Raw genomic sequence first — 20,443 nt, forward strand, 5'->3', positions numbered from 1 at the left:
CTTTTTCCCTCCCATTTTATCCATATATAGAAAAACAAAGAATTAGCAAAAAACTGTCTTATAGTACCATCTTTATAAAATGGATATTCTCCTTGCCATTATTCTTGCATTTTTAGCCAACTGAGTGAATTTAATATCCAACATCAAAATGAAGCATACAAAGGAGGAAAAAATATGATTCCCCCTTCCCCAGTTCAATACTGAAATCTCTGACTGAAGCTGACTTATCTATAATAAGCCGTGTGACTGCAGTTGGCTTATAAATAAGCACATAGTAACCTATATATTAACCTGCTCGAAAGTACGTTATGCATCTTATTTCAGCCAAAATAAACATGCCCATCCCATTTTTCTGGATTACTTTGCAAAAACTGTATAATTTTGTGCTTAGTTTAGGCAGTTGATTTCTTTTGCATGGCTCATTTGGGCCATAGAGGATTAACAAAGTTTATATATTGAAAACAGAAGGAAAGACGAGAAAAATGAAAAGAATAATTAATCATATAGTACATACATCAATACAATACCTTCTAAATCTCAATCAGTTGTTTATTGGTTGGCAAACAAGTTTCACTTTTACAACAAATATTAGTAATGAGGTCATCCAACTTTGAGACCATACAAAATGGATCATAAATTTAAAAAAAATTATATGTGCTGCTAATTTACCTCTTATATTCCTACATTACTTAAAATCCTGTCAAATAAATAAATTTTCCTGTTAATAAACAGAAGTTTTTAAAAAAATCACTTCAAAATAATTGACCTTTCAATTCTTTCTACGAGGGAGTGAATTTCTTTTAAAAATTGGTAGTGCAGGTGCCCACTTGGGGAACAGACTGAGCATTCAGCACTTTCACATCCATGGGATACCATTTCTCACATGCAGAAGCCCCACTGGTTCTATTGACACCTCTTTACTTCTAGAATCATAGCTACTCTCTTAGTGATGAACTGCTTGCCAAATATGTTTTGCATTACAACAGATGTGCACTGTAAACAGAAAAGTTCTTCCTGCTCTAATTGCAAAAATGTTCTTGGAAATATTCTGACTGAATAAAGATATATAGTGAGGGAAGGAAGTCTAATTTTATTTATTTTATTTTTTTTGTAAAAAATAATTTGTTTGCATTACTAGAAAATGATTCTTATAAAGTGATAGCTTCATTTATTTTATTTATTTATTTTTTTTTTGCCATGTGAAATTTTAAAGGAAAAAAGGCAAAAAAAAAAAAAAAGAACGAAAGAAAGAAAGAAAAGAAAATGAAGAAAAAAAGAAGAAAGGAAGGAAACTTTGCTCTCTTACTGGTAGACAAACTTGCAAGACCAGCACGAAAGAAAAAGAAAATTTCTTTTTTTTCCACTACATTAACAGGACTCAAATTCTGGAGGAACAGAAAGCAGACTACATGTGCAATGCTAGTATCTGTACATTACATAGAATTGTTCAAATTTTTTTCTGCCATTAGTTTTATCATCAGTTAATACAGCAAATCATAAAATATGCATTTAGCATATTATTCTAGAATTCCCCTCCATTCCATTATCGATTTTGTTGTTTTATTTTGTACACCTCAGCTATTCCTGCTGTGGTGAATTCAGGTTGTGAGCGACTAAAAACCACTATGTGATAGTTTGCTTTGATTTTATGTTTGTGCAGCACTCCAATCTAGATGCAGCATTGTTACTAATTTTCAAACAAGTGTTCTGGCCTTTTAAAAAATCAGGTCCTTGTAATTATAGTAACAGAGCATCAGAGATGTTAGAACAAACACAACATAATTCAACAAGGCCACAATGAGCGCCATCTTCTTCAAATCTCGTTCATTAACATAATGAAGTCTCCATCTGAGGGGGGAAGGACAGGAAAGAAGCTGGCACAGGGGAATTTCAGCAATGATCTTTCTCCCCTGGGTTGACCTAAAAAAATCCCAGTTTAAAAAAAAAAAAAAAAAAAAAAAGAAGTCTGAGAGTTTGTGTTTGTCGTTTAAGAACAGCATATTTAGGAGTACACACATTATTACCACTGCTTATATCAACTCAGAACAGTCAACCAGGTGTTAGCAGTTTTGTTGGCTTAAATTTCTGTCATCTTCTATAGGCTAGTGACCAAATGAGCAGGTCCTTTTGAACTCCCCTCTGGAGGGGTCCCATCTTTGTTTGGAGGAACTATAAATCCATCACTGCTACCGCGGCCTAGCTGGTAGTAGGTATGCAGCTGATGGATGTGGTTTCTGGAGCCTAGGTTTGGCATGCTTTTGTAGTAAACATCTTCGGCATCACCACATTTGGCCAGTGGGGGTTCGGTCTGGGTGCTGGTGGTAACGCTCTCTGCGGCGGGCACACCAGCCAGTGCCGGCATGCTGGTGTAGAGAGAGTCCCTATGGGGTGACTGGAGATCTTCTGTGTGCTCGTTGGTTAGCAAAGGGAAAAAGCTCTCACTGTGGTCTTGGGGGATCCGCCTTCTGGTGTAATGATGTGGCTGGTGGTTCTCTGTGGAGTAAACTCTTGGGGGCAGCAAAGGAGCATCAGATTCCTCATGAATAAGTTCTAGGCCCAGACTCTCCTCATGGTTAAAGGAGGTGGCATCATCCAGGACAATGGCATCATCTTCACTCCCACTGCCCAGGTTATTCACCAGCTTGTTCATCAGATTCCTGTTCTGTTCGCTGGAGCGCTCATGGTTATTCAGGTAAGATGGGATATAGTTGGAAGTGAGTTCCTTCAGAATCTTTTTCTCTAGGGCGGTCTCGTTATGGTTATAGCCACGGTCTATGATTTGCACACAGTTGCTCAAGTATTCGCCACTGGCAATGCTGTAACTATTGCCATGGTTACCATTCAGTGGTAGAGTATCCATGACACTTGTATCCCTGGCATTGTTCAGAAGCCCCTCTGAAAAAGATTACAAAACATTATGACATTTATATCCAATTGGCCATAGAACACATACACAAACACAAAAGCGAAAACACCCGACTATGAAGTATGTATAAATTGCTAGCAATTTGAATTAAGTATAAAATGTTTGGAAATAAAAAAATATTAAATCTGTATGTACATATCTGTATATATATATGATACTTGGACAATTGATAGAAATCTTATAAACAGAAAAGAAGTATTTAAAGTAAATCTTTAAAAGAATTTTAAAAAACCCTATAAATTTGCAATTTCCACACAAACATTGTTTGACAGTATTTGAAACATATTTGGTTATAACTTAGGGAAAAAAAACGCAAAATTTTGCTGTAGTCATTCATAGCTTTCAATTTATACACACCAAAGTCAATCTAATAATTCATTACCTTTAATTTTATGTGCTGTCTTAAAATTGAAATAGGTATAAAATTAACATAATTCATGTGTGGTACTTTGAATATACTGGTCAAAGTAAAAGATTTGAGCAGGCTCTAGTAACCTGATACGTAATTTATAAGATTGAAAATAATCCCTACACACAAAACCACAAAAGGATTATGTTAAATTTGTCAGAATGATATAGTCATGAAATAATGCCTAGTCAAATAAATGGCACTTCAAAGTAATTTGCACATAGGAACTTTCAAAAAAAAAATATTTGGATTTATTTTCCAATTTTTTTTTCTGCTATAAGTACTTTGGTTACTATTATATATTAATCCATTAGTAATTGTTTAGGGGCATTAGATAATTCTACAAAAGACTGTGTAAAGACATGGGGGATCTGATTCCTAAAAACACAGTGTCAGTATTAAAGGTTCCATTTCATAACGAGTGATGACTTTGTGTGCATATTAAACTTTGGGTTTAAAAGAGATTAAATGTCTTATTCTGGGAAGAAATAGCTGCAGTGAAATAAATTTGACCACATGCTTCTTCAAGGTTTTTGCATTTTCTTGAACGAACAGAAATCCAAGGATCTATAATAGTTCCATAAATCTCTCCAAATGCAAACACAAAAGAAAATAAAACACAAACATTTAACAAATACTGCTAAATAATAAAGGGTATTTCTTTATAGAACAATTAATTGAAGAATTCTATTAAACTTGTCAAAACATCACTAACTTGTGAAAATATAGCATTCATTCTATATCTGTGATGCAGTTATGTTTACCAAAACTGAACTAGTTCATTACTTGTTTAAATAAAGTATCCCAAATATAACAATTTTTATACGGACTTCTGATGCATACTCTGTATTCAAGTAACACAGTTTTCAAAAATAGCAATGCATTAAATACATTAAAAAAGCAGCCATCACAGACATAGGGTGAAGCGATTTATTTTCATGTTATAAGATATCTTGTAGACAAATCCACAATGTTAAGAAAAAATAAAAGTAAATGCTTTTTAAAGGGCCATATGTGATGGGTGATTGCTGCTGCAGAGGCTGCTATGGTAGGCTTGATGGTTATGGTTGAGCAACTGATGCATTGAAACATGTGTTTATTATTTCTGTTGTCAATGCATTGGGTATGGCTTGAAAACAGCCATAGTTAAATAAACTGGGTATGTTGCATGTATTTGTATGATGGAATGTAGTAATGAAAATTAAAAGTTTATGAATTACTTAGCAAAAATAAATGCTTAATTTAAAAACAATTTAACTCACACAAACATTACATGAGACTTAACAACTATGTTATGTGACACAATAAAAGAATCAGACAACAAAAGCGTCTAATCTCTATTAACATATATTTATATAAGTTGATTCATAGGTTCTTTAGTTTTTAAATTGTGAGATGAACTGTTTTTAATAACTACATCATCTATATGTGATGCAATAAAAGTGAACTGAAAAAAATTACATTTGATATGCAATGTTTAGCTTTACTCCCATACTTGTCTCTCTGTAGGGCTCTAAACGACAGCATGAAGAAAAGGAAAGAAAAAACAACAAGTAAGCTTACAGCGACAGTAGAAGAAACATGAGTAAAAAGCAAATTGATGATATGCAGAAAAAAGAGTCAAAGGAAATAGTTCCACTGCCCCAAAATTCATGAGTCTGTGTTACATGGTTTATCATAATTAAAAATACTGAAATGTTAGTCAGAAAATAAGAAACCCCCATAATACATGCTAATGAGTCTTTAATAAGCGTTTCTGCAGTTTGTAAATTTCAAACAAATACACACTTATTTTAAAGTTAAAATTATCACACCAACCAAAGAGAGTAAAATCTTGAGGGCAAGCTATGACTATTTCCACAACTAAAATTCAGTATTATGTATATGTGTGTGTGTATAGGTTAGGACATACTTGCTTCTAAGGAATGTCATTTAACTTTAACATTTTTCAGCAAGATTATAAATAAATTCTTTTGTTTATATACAGAGAAAAATACCACAGTTTGAACTTTTCATAATTGTGTTTTCTCTTATGTATCTTCTCTTTTCATGTACAAAGGTTATTTTTCTCCCACTGTACCTATACAAGTGCTTTTTATCATTTGTAAATTATACTGATCGATACTGTCATTTCTGGAGCTCATATTCAAAAGTTGTATAACTATGGAGAAAGAAAAAGGCTAAATGCAACCATTATTCTGTATCAAGAAAATGTGAGGGGGGAAAAATACCACCAATCAATATCAGGTTTTCTTCTGGACTGTTGCACAATCATATGCAATCTAACATTTTAAAAGTTAATCCTTTAAAAACAATAGTAGCAAAATTATTTAAAAAAGAAAACTCTCATATTTTAATCCTGTCAAAAAACCTGCTCTTACTGATTTTGTTTATAAGAAGGTTAAATCATCACAAAATAAAAACCAGCGATGTCATTGGGCTGTATCATTTCAAGAGATTCCAACTTGTTATAATTTAGCCGTTGCTTTAGAGATACTGTTTTTGTACTTTAAAAGTCGACTTGCTTCTCAGCAAAAGACCAACAATATTTCAAAATGCAGAGAAAATTTCTTTTAAAGTTTCAAAACACATTTAGAAAAAGAATTGGAAATAAAAAGCCAAACTAGTATAGCAACAGATGGAAATTGCTAGTAGGCTCATTATGGCTCCTTCCGTAAATGATAACATTTTAGAACTGGAAAGCACATAAGAGATAACTGAAGTTCAGCTCCTGCTTTTTAAGACGAGGAAGCTTCAACCAAAAGAGACTGAGCCTTATCTAACGTCACTTCTGCTAACAGTGGCAGAACTGGGATCATAATGGGAATCTTCTAGATTGCCTCCGTGCACTACTATCTACCTCCTTCTCCTCACATCTGCCTTAGGCTTTGAAAGCTATAACAGAATATTTATTTATATACTTTATACTATAACCTTGTATTCTTGACAACTATAATGTATTCTTCACTATATCCCATCCTAGAGATATGTTTTTCTTTAAAGTTTTAGAATTGAATTAAGTTACTTTAAAATGTAAATTAACTTGTAAAAGCATGACTTCTCTATATTACATTTTGTTGACAGGTTAATCTATAATGAGATTTATCTAACAAAAACTAGATTCTCCAATACTGACAAGAAGATAATGGTCCAGAAATACTATGCATGAAGTTTTAAATATTTCCACAAATAGAATCTGAATCTAATATAACAAAATTATATTATTTATCTTTATTCCTAACTCTATATGCATTAGTAATACTGTAACATATCTTTACATATTTTAAATAAAGGCATCACAAACAAAAATGGATACTTTAAATCTGAATGCTTCTTTGCTTGGATGGCATTGGTACAACAGAATTAAAGGACCAACAGAACAGAACCAAGTGGTAATTCAACATAATCCACTCCAGTACATACCGAGCCACCTATATTTCATGTAAGATTTCACCTTGCCAGTAAGAATATAAGTGCATTCATCTGAAAGCATAAGATTAGTAGCAATATGACAATCACCAAGTTTTTTGTTCAGTGGTAAAAAAATTATTTTAAGCACTACCATAGTTTCTTAACATCTCAAAAATATTAAAACATAAAGTAGTTGAACAATTCCATTTCTGACTCTGAAAACCAATAATAAAATTATTTACTTTTGTTTTTAAGAAAAGTCAGTAGAATTTAATTTACTGGCATAAACATCAAATCCATTGTGAAGAATCCTTTGTGTATTTTTTTATAATCTTAATAGCAATATTCAGTAATAGGCTCGATAGGAATAAAACTTTGGATTTATATGGTATTATTTTAAATTTTGTCGTGAGAATTTCTCTTTGATAGTGTTTATAATAGTGTTCCATCCTTAGAAAAATCTCCTAATTTAGGATACCAGGAGTAAGATAAGACAAGAAGGCAGATACTGAATTAAGGAAAACATACAGATTAATGATTGTTAGTTTTTCATTATTTAAGACATTAGAAATTATATCTGAATAATCAAAAAAGCTAAACAAAATATGATCTAAACTATTACTTATTTTAAAACAATTTCCAACAACTCTTTGTATAAGGTGAATAATGTAGAATAGATTTAATATGCAAATATGGTGTAAATCTTCATTTAACATCATTCAAAACTTATTAATATGTCAGAACAATTTAAAATACTCTAATGACACACTTATGTCATTTAGCCCAATGAAAATAAAGGGAAAAACCCAAACAAGACTCTATAAGGTCTGCAAAATTGTTCTGACAAACCACATTTAGTGCATTATGTAATATACACATCATTGAGTGCTACAGTGAAATAGGGACATTGACAAATGGTAGACAATGTAAAGGGGGACAACCATGAAGAAACTTTCCCCTCCTGATAGCACTGAGGTTGCTTTACTAGAAAATGGAGGACTAAAAGAAGCCAGATTAACTGCCTTCAAATATTTAAAGGATTGCCACAGACAGCAGAAAAATGCTCTGCTCATCTTTGTTCTAGAAGGCAAACCTAAGCATCACAGCCACAGGCAAATTTCGACTTGGTGGAAAGAAAAAATATTTATAATGAATGGAGCACTTCAACAATTGAATATATAAAATCCCAAGGTAGGAAGGGCCTCATTAGAGGAAATACTTAAGCACAGGTTGACAGAACGTCCACAATGTGGTACAGAGGATTCAATGAGTTCTATCTCTTCTTTTGATTCTAAGTCTATGATTCTTAGGTGTAGGCCCTTAAGAAACTGGATAAAACTGACAGTTTGCTTAATTATTTAATCCTATTGAAAAACAACTTGACTACTCCTGAAGTCACTTCTGACTTACTGGCTTTGGTATTTTTGAAATAATTTAAAATTATCCTTCGTATTTGACAAGGTGTCACCTGGGAAACTCAGATGACCATGTTGCAACAAACATGCTTTTCTGGAATAAGCATGCACACCAAGTTTTTCGCACTCATGCCACTAATCTTTTACCTCTGACTGAGAAGAAACACACACACATACACACATACACACACACACACACACACACACACACACAGATTCCCAAAGAGGATAATAGAAATTTTATTCAAGATTGCCTGGGAAAAATTTAAAATATTGCTAATCTGTCTCATCCAACTTGAAGGAACCACCAAAGTCTCTTTGTTTTTGTGAATTTTCTTTCAAATATAATTTTAAATAGGTGTATCACTGACTAAAATTTTTCTTTTATGACACTTTTACTTGAATAAATTTTTCCTGTGGTCACTTTATGATATGAATATTTTAAATTTCTTGTACCCAAATACATTTTTTTAGCTTAGAAAAGGTAAAAAGTCATGTAAAAATGCTTAGATTGTAAGTGGTTTTAAAGAGATTTATGCTTATGTGTTTGAGATACAATTAAATTTTTAAATCATTTAAAGTTGGAGGATATACAGAGGAACCATATTCAAAACCTTTGTTTTTAACATGCAGCCACAGTAGAAAAAGCATTTCATGACCTTCCTGAGCCAGTTCATAGAGGCAATATCAAGCTATGGTAGAATGTGATCTGCTACTGTTCAATTCACTGTTCTTTCCACCACAGCTTATTTCAGTGTTTTCCATGGAGTTGATCTAAGTGCTTTCACCTGTAGTGATGTTTGTGCCTAGAGTGTGATTCATGGTATAACAGAGTAAGATTACTTTCTTGATCTTAAGATTGCTGAACCAAGTCTTCCTTTATCTTACTTACCTTAGGCAAATATATCATTTCTTAAAATGAATACATAGGTATTTAATATAGAAACCAATCAACAAGAAAAGTACTGACAAACCACAATACATTTTACAACATTACAGAGAAACAAACACATATTGATGAATCAAGCATTTGTTTATCAGAAGGAAGGAATCCATTTCTTACTAAGGAAAACCTAAGGAAAATGGAAAATAAAAGCACCAAGAGGGGTGGAAGGCAAAAAGAGTCTGTGCATCTGCTTCCAAAAGAAAGAAAAGGCAGGAAGAAAGAAAGAAAAATAGAATGTGGCCATAAAAGCTACATAAACTGGGACTCTCACTTGAAAAAATTAAAATAAACTCCAGCACACCTTGTGTGTTGTACATGCTGACAGAAGGGTTGTTACAGACCGCCGGTTCCCCAAGCAATGTATTATAGGGATTGTTAGTACCATGCGGACGAAGCAGAGCATTGCTTATAAGATGATTAGCCATGGCTCCTGGAGCAGCCCCATAGAAAGACAGAGAAAAAAAAAAGGTCAATCAGGCAAATGTGTTTGAAAAAAAGGAAAGGAAACATTTAGAGTGACAACAGTTGATATAGTCCTGATTACAGGCAGGCAGCTGGTTAGACTCAAAAATATATGCCACTAAAGCACACGTTTCCATCAAGGCACAAATCCAACTCAATGGGAAAGAAATTAAATGATTTACAATGTTGATGAAGCCACATTTAGGGTCTTCTCTTTCCCAGAGTGTAAGCAAAAATATATTACCATGCTTGCTAAAAATGAAAAAGTAAAAAAAACAGCAAAATATAGTCTTCCATATAAACAAAACATATAACACAAAACAAAAGCTGAAAGAAAAGTTTAAAACACAGAAAGAAAAGTTAAAATTAAACAAAACATTTCCTCAATCACGGAAACCATTGGGTTGTTTTCAATGAGATAATAAAAGGCAACATTTATGATAAAACACTCATTTGGAGAGCAGCTGTTGACACAACAGAAGATTTTGACATTACTTAAAATTCTATGAAGAAGAATTCTTTAAATTGAAATAAACTAAAATGCAATCACACTTATTAGTACACCATAGTAAGCATACTAATTAGGTAAACTTACAAATCTGATAAAATAATCATAAGGATATTATTTTTAAATATTTTAAATAAAATATTAACTTCATGGTATCAAGCAATATATATAATTCCATTTTCCATTTTCCAACTGGTTGTTTGGACTTTGGCATAGCAAAGTAACAAAGTTAAACTCTTTCATCTCTTTATGAACAGATGTACTTAATCTCTAACATACTGTCAGTATGCTTACAACCTCCCACCCTCAAGAGTCATTTAACCAAAAAAACAAAAAATTGAGAATGACAGTTTTATTAAATATAATTAGGCCATGTATGGAAATGATAGGCAGAATGTATATTTATGTTAGATGATAAAGAAAAGAAAAATGAAGAAAGAAAAACACAAATTATATAAGGATAGGTTGAAAACACAGGTATATATTAATTTAAATATATATTGGAGAATAGAAATATATAGAACAGGAGAAAATACTTGCAAACAAATTTACAAATATTTGCAATCCAACAAAGGACTAGTATCTGGGATATATGGGACTTTGGACAACTCCCAAAGGTCAACAGTAAAAAACAATCAACAGGAAACAAAACCAAAAACAATCCAATTAGAAAATGGGCCAAAGGTATAAACAGACATTTTATGGAAGAGGGTATACAGGTGGTAAACAAGCTCATAATGAGAAAATAACTGTTATTAGTCATTAGGAAAATACAGGTTAAAACCATAATGAGATATCACTACACACTTAAAAATGGTGGTGACAAAAATGCTGGCATGGATGAAGAGAAACTGGATCACTCGTTCTTTGCTGGTAGGAAAGTAAAATAGTACAGCTACTCTGAAAAACAGTTTGGCAGTTTCTTATAAAACTAAATGTGCAATTACCATACCACCCAGCAATTGTACTCTTGAACATTTATCCCAGAGAACTGGAAATTTATGTTCACACAAAAACCTACAGATGAATGCTCATGGCAGCTTTATTTGTAATAGCCCATAATGGGAAAGAGCCCAGATGTCCTTCAACTGGTGAACAGTTAAACAATCTGTGGCACATCCATACCATGGAATATTACTCAGGAATAAAAAGGAACAACTATCAATACACATAATGACCTGGATGAATTTCTAGAGAATTATACTGGGTAAAAGAGACAATTCAAAAACTGAATGATTCTATAAATACATATATTCTTGAAATGACAAAATTATAGAAATGGAGAATAGGTTAGTGGTTGCCAGGGTTTAAAAATGCAAACGGAAGGGAGGTGCGTATGGTAATAAAAGGGCAGCATGAGGCATCCTTGAGGTGATGGAATGACTCTGTATCTTGGCTATGGTGGTGGATACACAAACTTACTCTTGTGATAGAATTGCAGTGAACTAAACACACACACACACACAGAGATACAATTAAATACAAGTAAAATAGAAGAAATCTGAACAAAATTGGAGGACTGTTTCAATGTCAATATCCTGGCTGTGACACTGTAGTACAGTTTTACAAGATATTATTGAGGGAGACTGGGTAAAAGGTACATAATCTCTGTATCATTTCATACAACTGCAAGTGAATCTACAACAAAATAAAAAGTAATCTATATTGAATGAATATGACAAGAACATTCAGTCACTCATAGAAATGTTAAAAAAATGAAAATGGAAAACTTGGCCATGGCAGTTTTAATTTTTTCTTAATCATAGCTCTTTGTTTTATAGTAAATTACCAGTCAAATAAATATTTTAACCTCAAAATTGGGAAAGTGAACTATTGATTTAAAGGACAATAAAGCTTGTCTGATCGCTAGAGCTAGAAAGTTTCAGTTTTATCAGGAAATAAGCCATATGTTTGCATCCTACACATTCTGCAAAGAACTAGCATAGAACTAGCACAGAAGTTTTCTGTGTGCTTGATGAATATTTGCTGAAATTGTACTTCATATACATTTAGATGTCTTTACACAGTGAGATGACAGATCTTCAATTTATCATATAATGGGCATATCAGGTTATTATTTCCCATTGATGAATTAAATACATGGTATATTAGTATGAAAAGCTAAAAAGAGTTGGCTATGGTGCCTTTCAGATAAGAAATGGAATACTGTTAATCTTAAACATGGATATTGTTGATGTTACACAAATTTAAGATTAATTGTTTGAGACAGAATTTGGTCTGCCCAACATTTTTAGAAAGCAAACTACCTGTAAATTGTATCTGCTACCTAATATTTATTATTGCAGCCTTTTCTCAAGTAAAAAGGAAAGTTAGTCTTCTAACACAAGTAGCTGTCTTCTAAAGTTACTCTAAGCATTTAAATAAAAAATGAAAGGTGTATAAGCAACTTAAAATGAACTAGGGTAGAAACCTTAAAAATATAAAATTGCTCAAACTCTTTACACTTCCTTATAGATCAAATAAGGGTAAGATCTTTATGTCTGGGACTTATATGTACATCTCTACACATGCCCTTTATTCCTACACATTATGTAATTTAAACTAACTGGAAAACAAACAGTAGGCTGGAAAGATGGCTCGTCACTTCTTTCTCTGGCTTCATATAGCTTATAAAAGAAAATATTCCTTTTTTTTTTTAACCTGCTGATGTAAAAGAAGATGATCTGCTTAAAAGTTCTCATCAGAAGAAAAAAAAACTGTAATTATTTATGGTGATGAATGTGAACTAGACTCATTGTGGTGACCATTTCATAATATATACAAGTATTTAATTGTTATACACCTGAAACTAGTATAATGTTATATGTCAATTTACCTGAATTCAAAAACTAATAAATAAATGATAAAAGAATGTAATTTTAAAAAAGATGATCTATACATTAGAATAAGGAAACAATTGAGTTGGGAAGAATCAAGCATAAGCAAGAAGCAGGTGACTCAATATTTTGGTTTCTGTTTAGCGTTCAGCTTACAAAAAAGCTAATAATGTGAGAATAAAAAAAGTTTAATCATACAAAAATGGAGATCCATAATGGAATTCTAACAAAGCTATCACAATTTGTGTAGATAATCTATCTGGTTCTAGCTTTCTTAGCATAAAGTTCCTTTTCAGTTTTTCTTAGTGTTTTTCTAATTTTTGAATGTACTTTAAATTTAAAGCACTTATATCAGTGAAATCTACTAATATAGGAAGACTGAATTTTAAAGTTCACTTACTTATCATCAATTCCTGCTGAGCTAGAAAGGCAAGCAACAATAGCAGAAATGGATTGGTATACAGCTGTATCATGACACAATGTTGGTGAAATGGAACAATATTCAGTCTCCGCCACATGGCTTTGGTAAGGTGCTTCCTCAAATCCGGGTGCAACACAGAATCTGTTACTAATCTACAGCCCTAATGAGTGACATGATTGGAGATCTACCTGCCGTTAAATCTAAAATCACACAAACACATTAAAAAAATTTAAAACAAAAATAAAGTCAGTTTTCTTTTTATCCTTGGTATTAAGGACATTTTTTCCTGATAGAAAAAGAATCACTATTTAAATTAAGTTGCTTTTTAACTATCGCTCATTTTTATACTTCATGCACCATTTAAAACTAATATAATTAGTGTCACTGAAACTGATTTAGTCCTGAAAGTGGAGAGTTATAACACAAGTGAGGGCTCAGTCACAGGAACTACAGAGCAGGATGTAAAGTTTGGTGATTAATGTTTTGCAAAGAATGTAAGGTTATGGGTAAGCTCTATGAGTTTGCTAGTTTGAAAGAATGAGGGAGATGTCTGAATAATTGAACAATTATCCCTCATTTGATTCACCTAGTGTAAGAAGTTAATAATTTTTAATGGACACTCACAGCTTGCTGTGACCTCAAGAGGCCATTTTTCCTGTTGGCATGCCAAACAAGTGCAATTTTCCTAGAAAGTGTTTCCTACAGTACCCACTCACATTTAGGCATTTCAGTTATACTTTTTAAAGGTAGCACCATATGTGCTAAAAAAAACCAGCTTGTTGCCAATGCCTAGATCTTTTCCTAAAAACCTGCACAGAACCTGTCTACCTTCATCTTTTATGTGCACAGTTACTTTTGTCTTTTCTCTGTAGCTGCACTGCATTTCACTTGTCTTTGCCTAAGTCTATTCTGTTTGCTTCTAGCTGCTTCTCCAATTTAATAGGGTCACTTTGAATTCAGATACTATTTTCCAAGGTTCAGTCCATCCTGCCTCTTTCTCTAACCTCCAACTAACTTCTGATTTGTAAACTTCCCTTCTAATAGCTGTGAAATTGCTGAAGACTTCCAAGAAGATCAGTGTTTACAGACCATCTGTCACTGTTTTTCAGCTGAAAAGTTAAGCTTACTGGTTAGTCAGTTTGAAGACACAAATCAGTTGATGCTGAGAGGTAGTTACAGCCTATGTATGTGAAAAGCATGTTTATGTGCTAATTTCACTGGAATGTAAACCCCAGGAAAACAGGGAATACATAGGGTTTTTGTTTTTTCACTGCTCTATACCGCATGTCTAGGTTAGTTCTTAGAGCACAATAAATATTTCCTTAATTAAAGAAAAAATTTATGTGAAATCCATGGCATCCTGAAAATATGAAAACTAAAACAAGTCATTTTATCAATTATGAGTAGTTTTATATTTTGAGTAAATTTTTAAAGAGTGCCATTTGTCTAATTTCTAATGTGATTTATTTCCTTCTAATACTACACCAGTGGCCATAATACTGAAACTTTTAAAGCAAAGATAAACATTCATATAATTATTTGGAAATAGAAAATGCTACCTGAATACTAACTGAAGATATAAATTAGAGGGGAAAAAAACAGTACAACCTGCCATGACTCAAAAAAGCTAAAATAGGGTAAAACAGCTCAAGGTGGCTGTGAAAAATAGCTGTTCTTTAATTCTCTGAGTCCTTAAATCCTGGCTACAGTCTAGTCATACCTGCATATTTGCTATCAGAAACAAGGGTCAGCTCTTTCATAAAACCATGGAAAAGGAATTAACATTGAATTTCAACATATGTGAATCATTAACAAGGCTATCGACAGAAGACCAAGCACAAAATCTTTATTTCTGGTGAAAGCATGATAGAAAGCAAAAGAGGATTTTCATATTCCACACTGAAAAACTTAGGGAAGTTTTTCTGATGATTTTTTTGTAAGACAATAAGTTACTGAAAAAAGACTAAGTTTAAAATCACAGATAATCATTTTAAGAAGAGTTTGTTTTTCTTTTAACTTTATACCTGAAGACTGATGTTTTTGATATAAAAGTTTTTAAATGAGTGAAATTTGAATGGAATAATGAGTACACTTTTCAAATGTGTAGTTTTTACCACAAAACTGCTACATTTCTTTCCTTATGAACATAAAATAGGTGTTTTGACATTGGGAGGCCCTGAATGACAGCACTGCCTAGGCCAGTTCAATGTGAACATGTAATTGAGGACTGAAACTCCAAGGCAGATCTGCCTGCTTTGAAACTGTGAAGTGAAGAACAGATCTGAAACAAGGTGACAGTTGGATCTCACTTGAATCTATATTATATCATTCAGAAACATAATTCAAACAACGTTTCTTCTTGACAGCAGGCTAACAAAAGTATACTGAAAAGCTCTGAAAATAACTTGAACTATCACTCTGCTCGCCCCTCACACTTCATTTTTTAAAAAATGTAGTTACATTCTTATTTTATCATATTGAATGGGCAAAGTTTTATAAATTAAGACCTCGGTGATCTAATGAACCAAATGAATTACAACCATTCTCTAATAGTCACATACCAATATACATCAATTTTCAAATTTTTATGTGTAAACATGTAACATGGTAAATGTTCTGTTTTATTTCAATAAAATAGCTTTACCTGGATGATTCTTTCTTTCTTAATGTACCTCATCCTCCACTTAATTCCCTCATGGTTCTCTCTCCTTTGGTTTGACATATTTTTCTTTTATGAAGTCATTTTCATTATATATATCGACTGATGCATACAAGTCAGAGTTATACACACAGCAGAGTTACTACTGAGTGATGACTTTGTGCTTTTGTTTTCAGCTTTGTGCTTGGGTTTTGTTTTGTTTTGGGCCACATTAATTTTGGCCCAAAGCAGAGACTTCATTTTGTAACAAGTAAAAATAATTTCACTAATGATGGTATTTTCTATAGAATTAGAATACTAACTTCAGTGTAAGGCAAGGAATCTTTCACCAGGAGATGGTATCTATGAAGTTGTGAAACCCTTAAAATTGTATGTAAAATGCTTTTGGTGTATGTTTGTGTGCTCCGTTGTGCACACACATGCCTGCACTTCTTTCCGGTGAAAGGGTTCTGAGGCTTTCACTTCCTTTTCAATATTTAAGAAAAGAGGTATACAGGAAAAAAGGCATGTCTCTTTCTTTGGCGAGTGACCTCTAATATAAACAAGAAAACTGGAAAAAATGATTCAGAATACCCAAAATATATCTTATGTATGTAAGTATCACCTAATCAATTGCAGTATAACATAATGGAGAAAGGTTATAATCCAGAATTTACAATGGAATAAGATTTTAATCTTATCTAATCTAGTATCATTGCTCAATATGTAAAGAAACGCAGGTCCAGAGATTTATTCAAGGTCACACATGACTCTGATAGTTTTTCTTAAACATATTTATATCAGCGATTTTCAAACATTTTTTAGCACCCTCTCCCAAAAATATGTTTCAACAAAATTTTATTAGGAGCCTTATAGGAGTGCATTACTTTTTTATAGTATGCTTTTCTGTAATGTTCAATTATTTTATTTTCATATTCACATATTAATTCACATAACATAAATAAACAAACAAAAATAAAAGTAAATAGATAAAAGAGACTTCTAGAACTGTGGAGAACTGATTCAATAGGCATTTTCTATTTTAAATATTTTGTTTCCTATTTTTTGCTTTTCTATATAACAAAACAATATCAGCACACATGCAATCTACAGAAAGCCAGTGTAAGCAATGATTAGTTCAATTTTAAAGGGCTACTTTATAAAATAGAGACAGCCATATTAATCAAGACCAAGTTGTTTATAATAATAAACAAAGTTAAAATAATCTGCATACTATCCCTAAAAGTTATACAAGTTTTAAAGCCATAGAAACCATAATTTTATATTTTTTACTGTTTTTATTCAAACAATTAATAAAATTACAAAGTGTCAAAGAAATGCTTTATTGAAAGCCAAAATCTTTTTCATCATTTTTTTCTAAAGTCATAAATTGAAGAGCTGACATCTTGATTTATCACACTGTGCACTTTTAATAGCCAACAAGTTAGCTATTAAATTTTAATCAACCTGCCTATTAAATTTCTTTCAAATGGTTCAGGGATACTTCAGTTTCTTTTAATAGCTAATTCATTCACTGGGAATCTATTAATATGGATTTCAATGACATGTCTTCTCCAGAGTACAGATCGGGTCATTGTTAGTTCAGTATAAAATGAAATATTCTGAATGTAGAGGTGTTGCCTCTATTTCAATATGTAAATTCAAAGCTTTAGAGTTGGGAACCCTAGAAATTACGTATTCTGTTCTCCCTTATTTTGCACTAATTGGCTTTATACATGTCTTCTTCATCAGATACATGGGTTTTTCTACAATAAACATTTAGAAGTAAAATTCCTGGGTCATATGTGGTCCACATTTTCATTTTACAACATATTGCCACAATGCTGTCAAATATGTATGTATCAATTCACACTTCCCATAAGCAGTGTATATATCTTAAATTCTTGCTAGGACATGGTATTGTCAGGCTGACATTTTGCCAATTTGATAGAGTATGAAGTATCTCATATTACTGTTATACTTTGCATTTTCCTGATAACCAGACAGATGGAATAATTTTTCATATATTTATTGGTTGTAAAGGTTTCTTATTCTGTGAATTGCCTGTTCTTATCTTTTGCCCACATACATATTAGGTTGTTGAATTTTATTTATTGATTATTTATTGATACAATATATGCATTAACATTTTGTTTTTTATATGTATTGTTTACACCTCCTTCCAGTAGCTCACCTGTTTTGAGTACTGTTTAAATTTTGAGATAGGACTCTTATCTGTCTTTTTCTTATAATTTATGATCTTTGTTTTCAAGAACTCCTTTAACCTAAAATCTAAAGTATATTTTCTTCTAAAAGCTTTAAAGTATTACTTTATGTATATACATTTTTTTTTTTGCCCTGAAATTCAACACAACCCGGTTGTGCTGCAATGGAGAAACTGATACCATTAGATACTCATTATTGTTTTTTATTGAAAAAGAAGCTTCTCAGAGCTCTTATGTTTTCTGACTGCTCTAGACAACAGTGGTAGGCTTAGAAATCATAATTCTTGACGAATCTTTGCTTTACAGTATAGGGAGTGGCTGATTTGCAAGTAGAAATGATGAAGCTATACCACTCAGTCATTCATCTCTAAAACTCATTTTCTGTGGTCAAAGTCATGTATTTCTGTGTGCTTTTAACTTGGACATTTTCAATACATTGGCATAGTACTCAAAACAAAGAATACTGAGCCCAAAGATAATGGGTCAAGTATGCTTAGCCACAGGTAAAATAGCAGTAAATTCCATTTCTTTCTAGTAAGAATGTAGTCATTCCCACAGCTGTGTTTATTTGTAAATCACACACTGCTTTACATTTTATTTGTAAATTCACACTGCTTGTGAAGTTTTGCTGAATAAAACAAACCTCAGAACAAAGGAAAGTATAACTATTTAACAATATAAAATAATTTACCAATTTGAAGAAAATATGACTCTTCATATACTTCTCTGCCCTCTATTGGTATACTTTCTTATATTGTACAAATTTTACAAACTCGTATGCAGAAAGTCTATACCAGCTAAAACCTGAATTTTATATTTGGAAATTTATTTGAAAAAAAGTATGTGAGAGAAAAGTAGATATGAATTAAAACAAGATATCTATGAATAAAGAGATTCTTGATTATGTTGTTCAGAGGTTTATTTTGTCATATAATCACAACCAGCTCTGTTGTGTTTAGACTGAGACTGTTTCAGGAAACATATTATTTCTATTTTTCTACATCAAGACTAACTGTCTTCCTTCAATCTGTATATCCTCTTAAATCTTTCTTAGTTCTCCAGTGATTTTCTGGGGTTATAAATTACTATCTACGAATGTGATGGGTAACTTATTTTAGTTTTTAAAGCACCCACATTCCTTATAATAATAAACTATGAGGAAAGTCTATTATGAAGATTATAGGAAAGCCTATCACATAAACACTTATTTTTAAATGGCATGCAGTATATAAGGCTGAACTATATAAAGTGCAAGCCTCAGTGTGCAATAAACAGGGGCTATCTTGGATAATACACAATTATTGGTATTTAAGTGTCTTTTTTTCTAAGACCTTCTTATGCTAAACATATATCCCATTTCCATATTTTAATTTTTCATGTAAATGAACTAACTTCTATTCACTTTCAAATAGCAGATATAGGTTAATATAATCTATTTCTTAGAAAAAAAAATCTGAACAAGTGATGACTTTTAGTTAACTTTGGTTATTATATACCACATTTATAGCATCACAATTTTATGCTTATAATACAGTAGGAATATTTTTCCAGATGAGAGGTACAGTCCAGTTTTTTTTGCTTTTAAAATTTGAATTATAAGGCATTTCATAGTTTTTTAAAAACTGGAATTAGCACATAAAAGTAATAAGAAGTTTAATTTATAACATTATCACTACCTATTTGAAGTCAACTCAAATAAATTTCCTATCTGTTCTAGGCATTATTATATTGCCCTGACAGAGGACACAGTTTCAAGGAACATCAAATTCAGGAGTACGGAGATTTGGGAAAGTTTATATCTTTGGTTCTATTACTAAATGATTATAGGCAGAAGCTATTTAACAGATTTTTTAAACACAGTCTTTGCTCTGACCAAAATATTTATCCTTTTACTGAAATATAAGAAATTAAAAATTAAAGATAAAAGGATTCTACTAATAAAATATCTTGAGATTTTTGGTATTTGAGAACTTCCAGGAGAAAAGAGTGATTATAAAATTCTTGCAATCTAAATCCTACAACTGAACAGTTATGTATAGTAATTCAGCATATTTGATATCAAATAGTTTTGTAAAAAAATGTTATTGGTCAATCCATCTCCCCATATATTCACAATATTTTAAAGCTTCTCCTTCCCTAAGTAAATAGGATGAATGAATCCACTCTAAAGAATTGCACTTATAACAAAATAAAGTGGAAAGAAATGAATAGTACATCAAGGAAATTAAGAAATAAAGATGTGAAT

The 20,443-nt window shown here is 32.0% G+C and overlaps 1 protein-coding gene across 4 annotated transcripts in view; it reads right to left on the reverse strand.

Moving 5' to 3' along the window:
• Nucleotides 1–1,293: 1,293 nt before the first annotated feature.
• The window catches only part of ADGRL3 (adhesion G protein-coupled receptor L3), an 865,234-nt gene continuing 846,084 nt past the window's right edge, over nucleotides 1,294–20,443 (reverse strand). For all 4 annotated transcript variants that reach the window (XM_029235469.1, XM_029235470.1, XM_029235468.1 and 1 more), the window contains one exon: nucleotides 1,294–2,895. In XM_029235469.1, the coding sequence (XP_029091302.1) occupies nucleotides 2,096–2,895 (800 nt within the window). In that variant the 3' untranslated portion in view covers nucleotides 1,294–2,095. The remainder of the gene's footprint in view (nucleotides 2,896–20,443) is intronic.

This window comes from Monodon monoceros, unplaced genomic scaffold (assembly GCF_005190385.1).
Source record: "Monodon monoceros isolate NGI ecotype Baffin Bay Population unplaced genomic scaffold, NGI_Narwhal_1 Super_Scaffold_20, whole genome shotgun sequence".
Lineage (NCBI taxonomy): Eukaryota > Metazoa > Chordata > Mammalia > Artiodactyla > Monodontidae > Monodon > Monodon monoceros.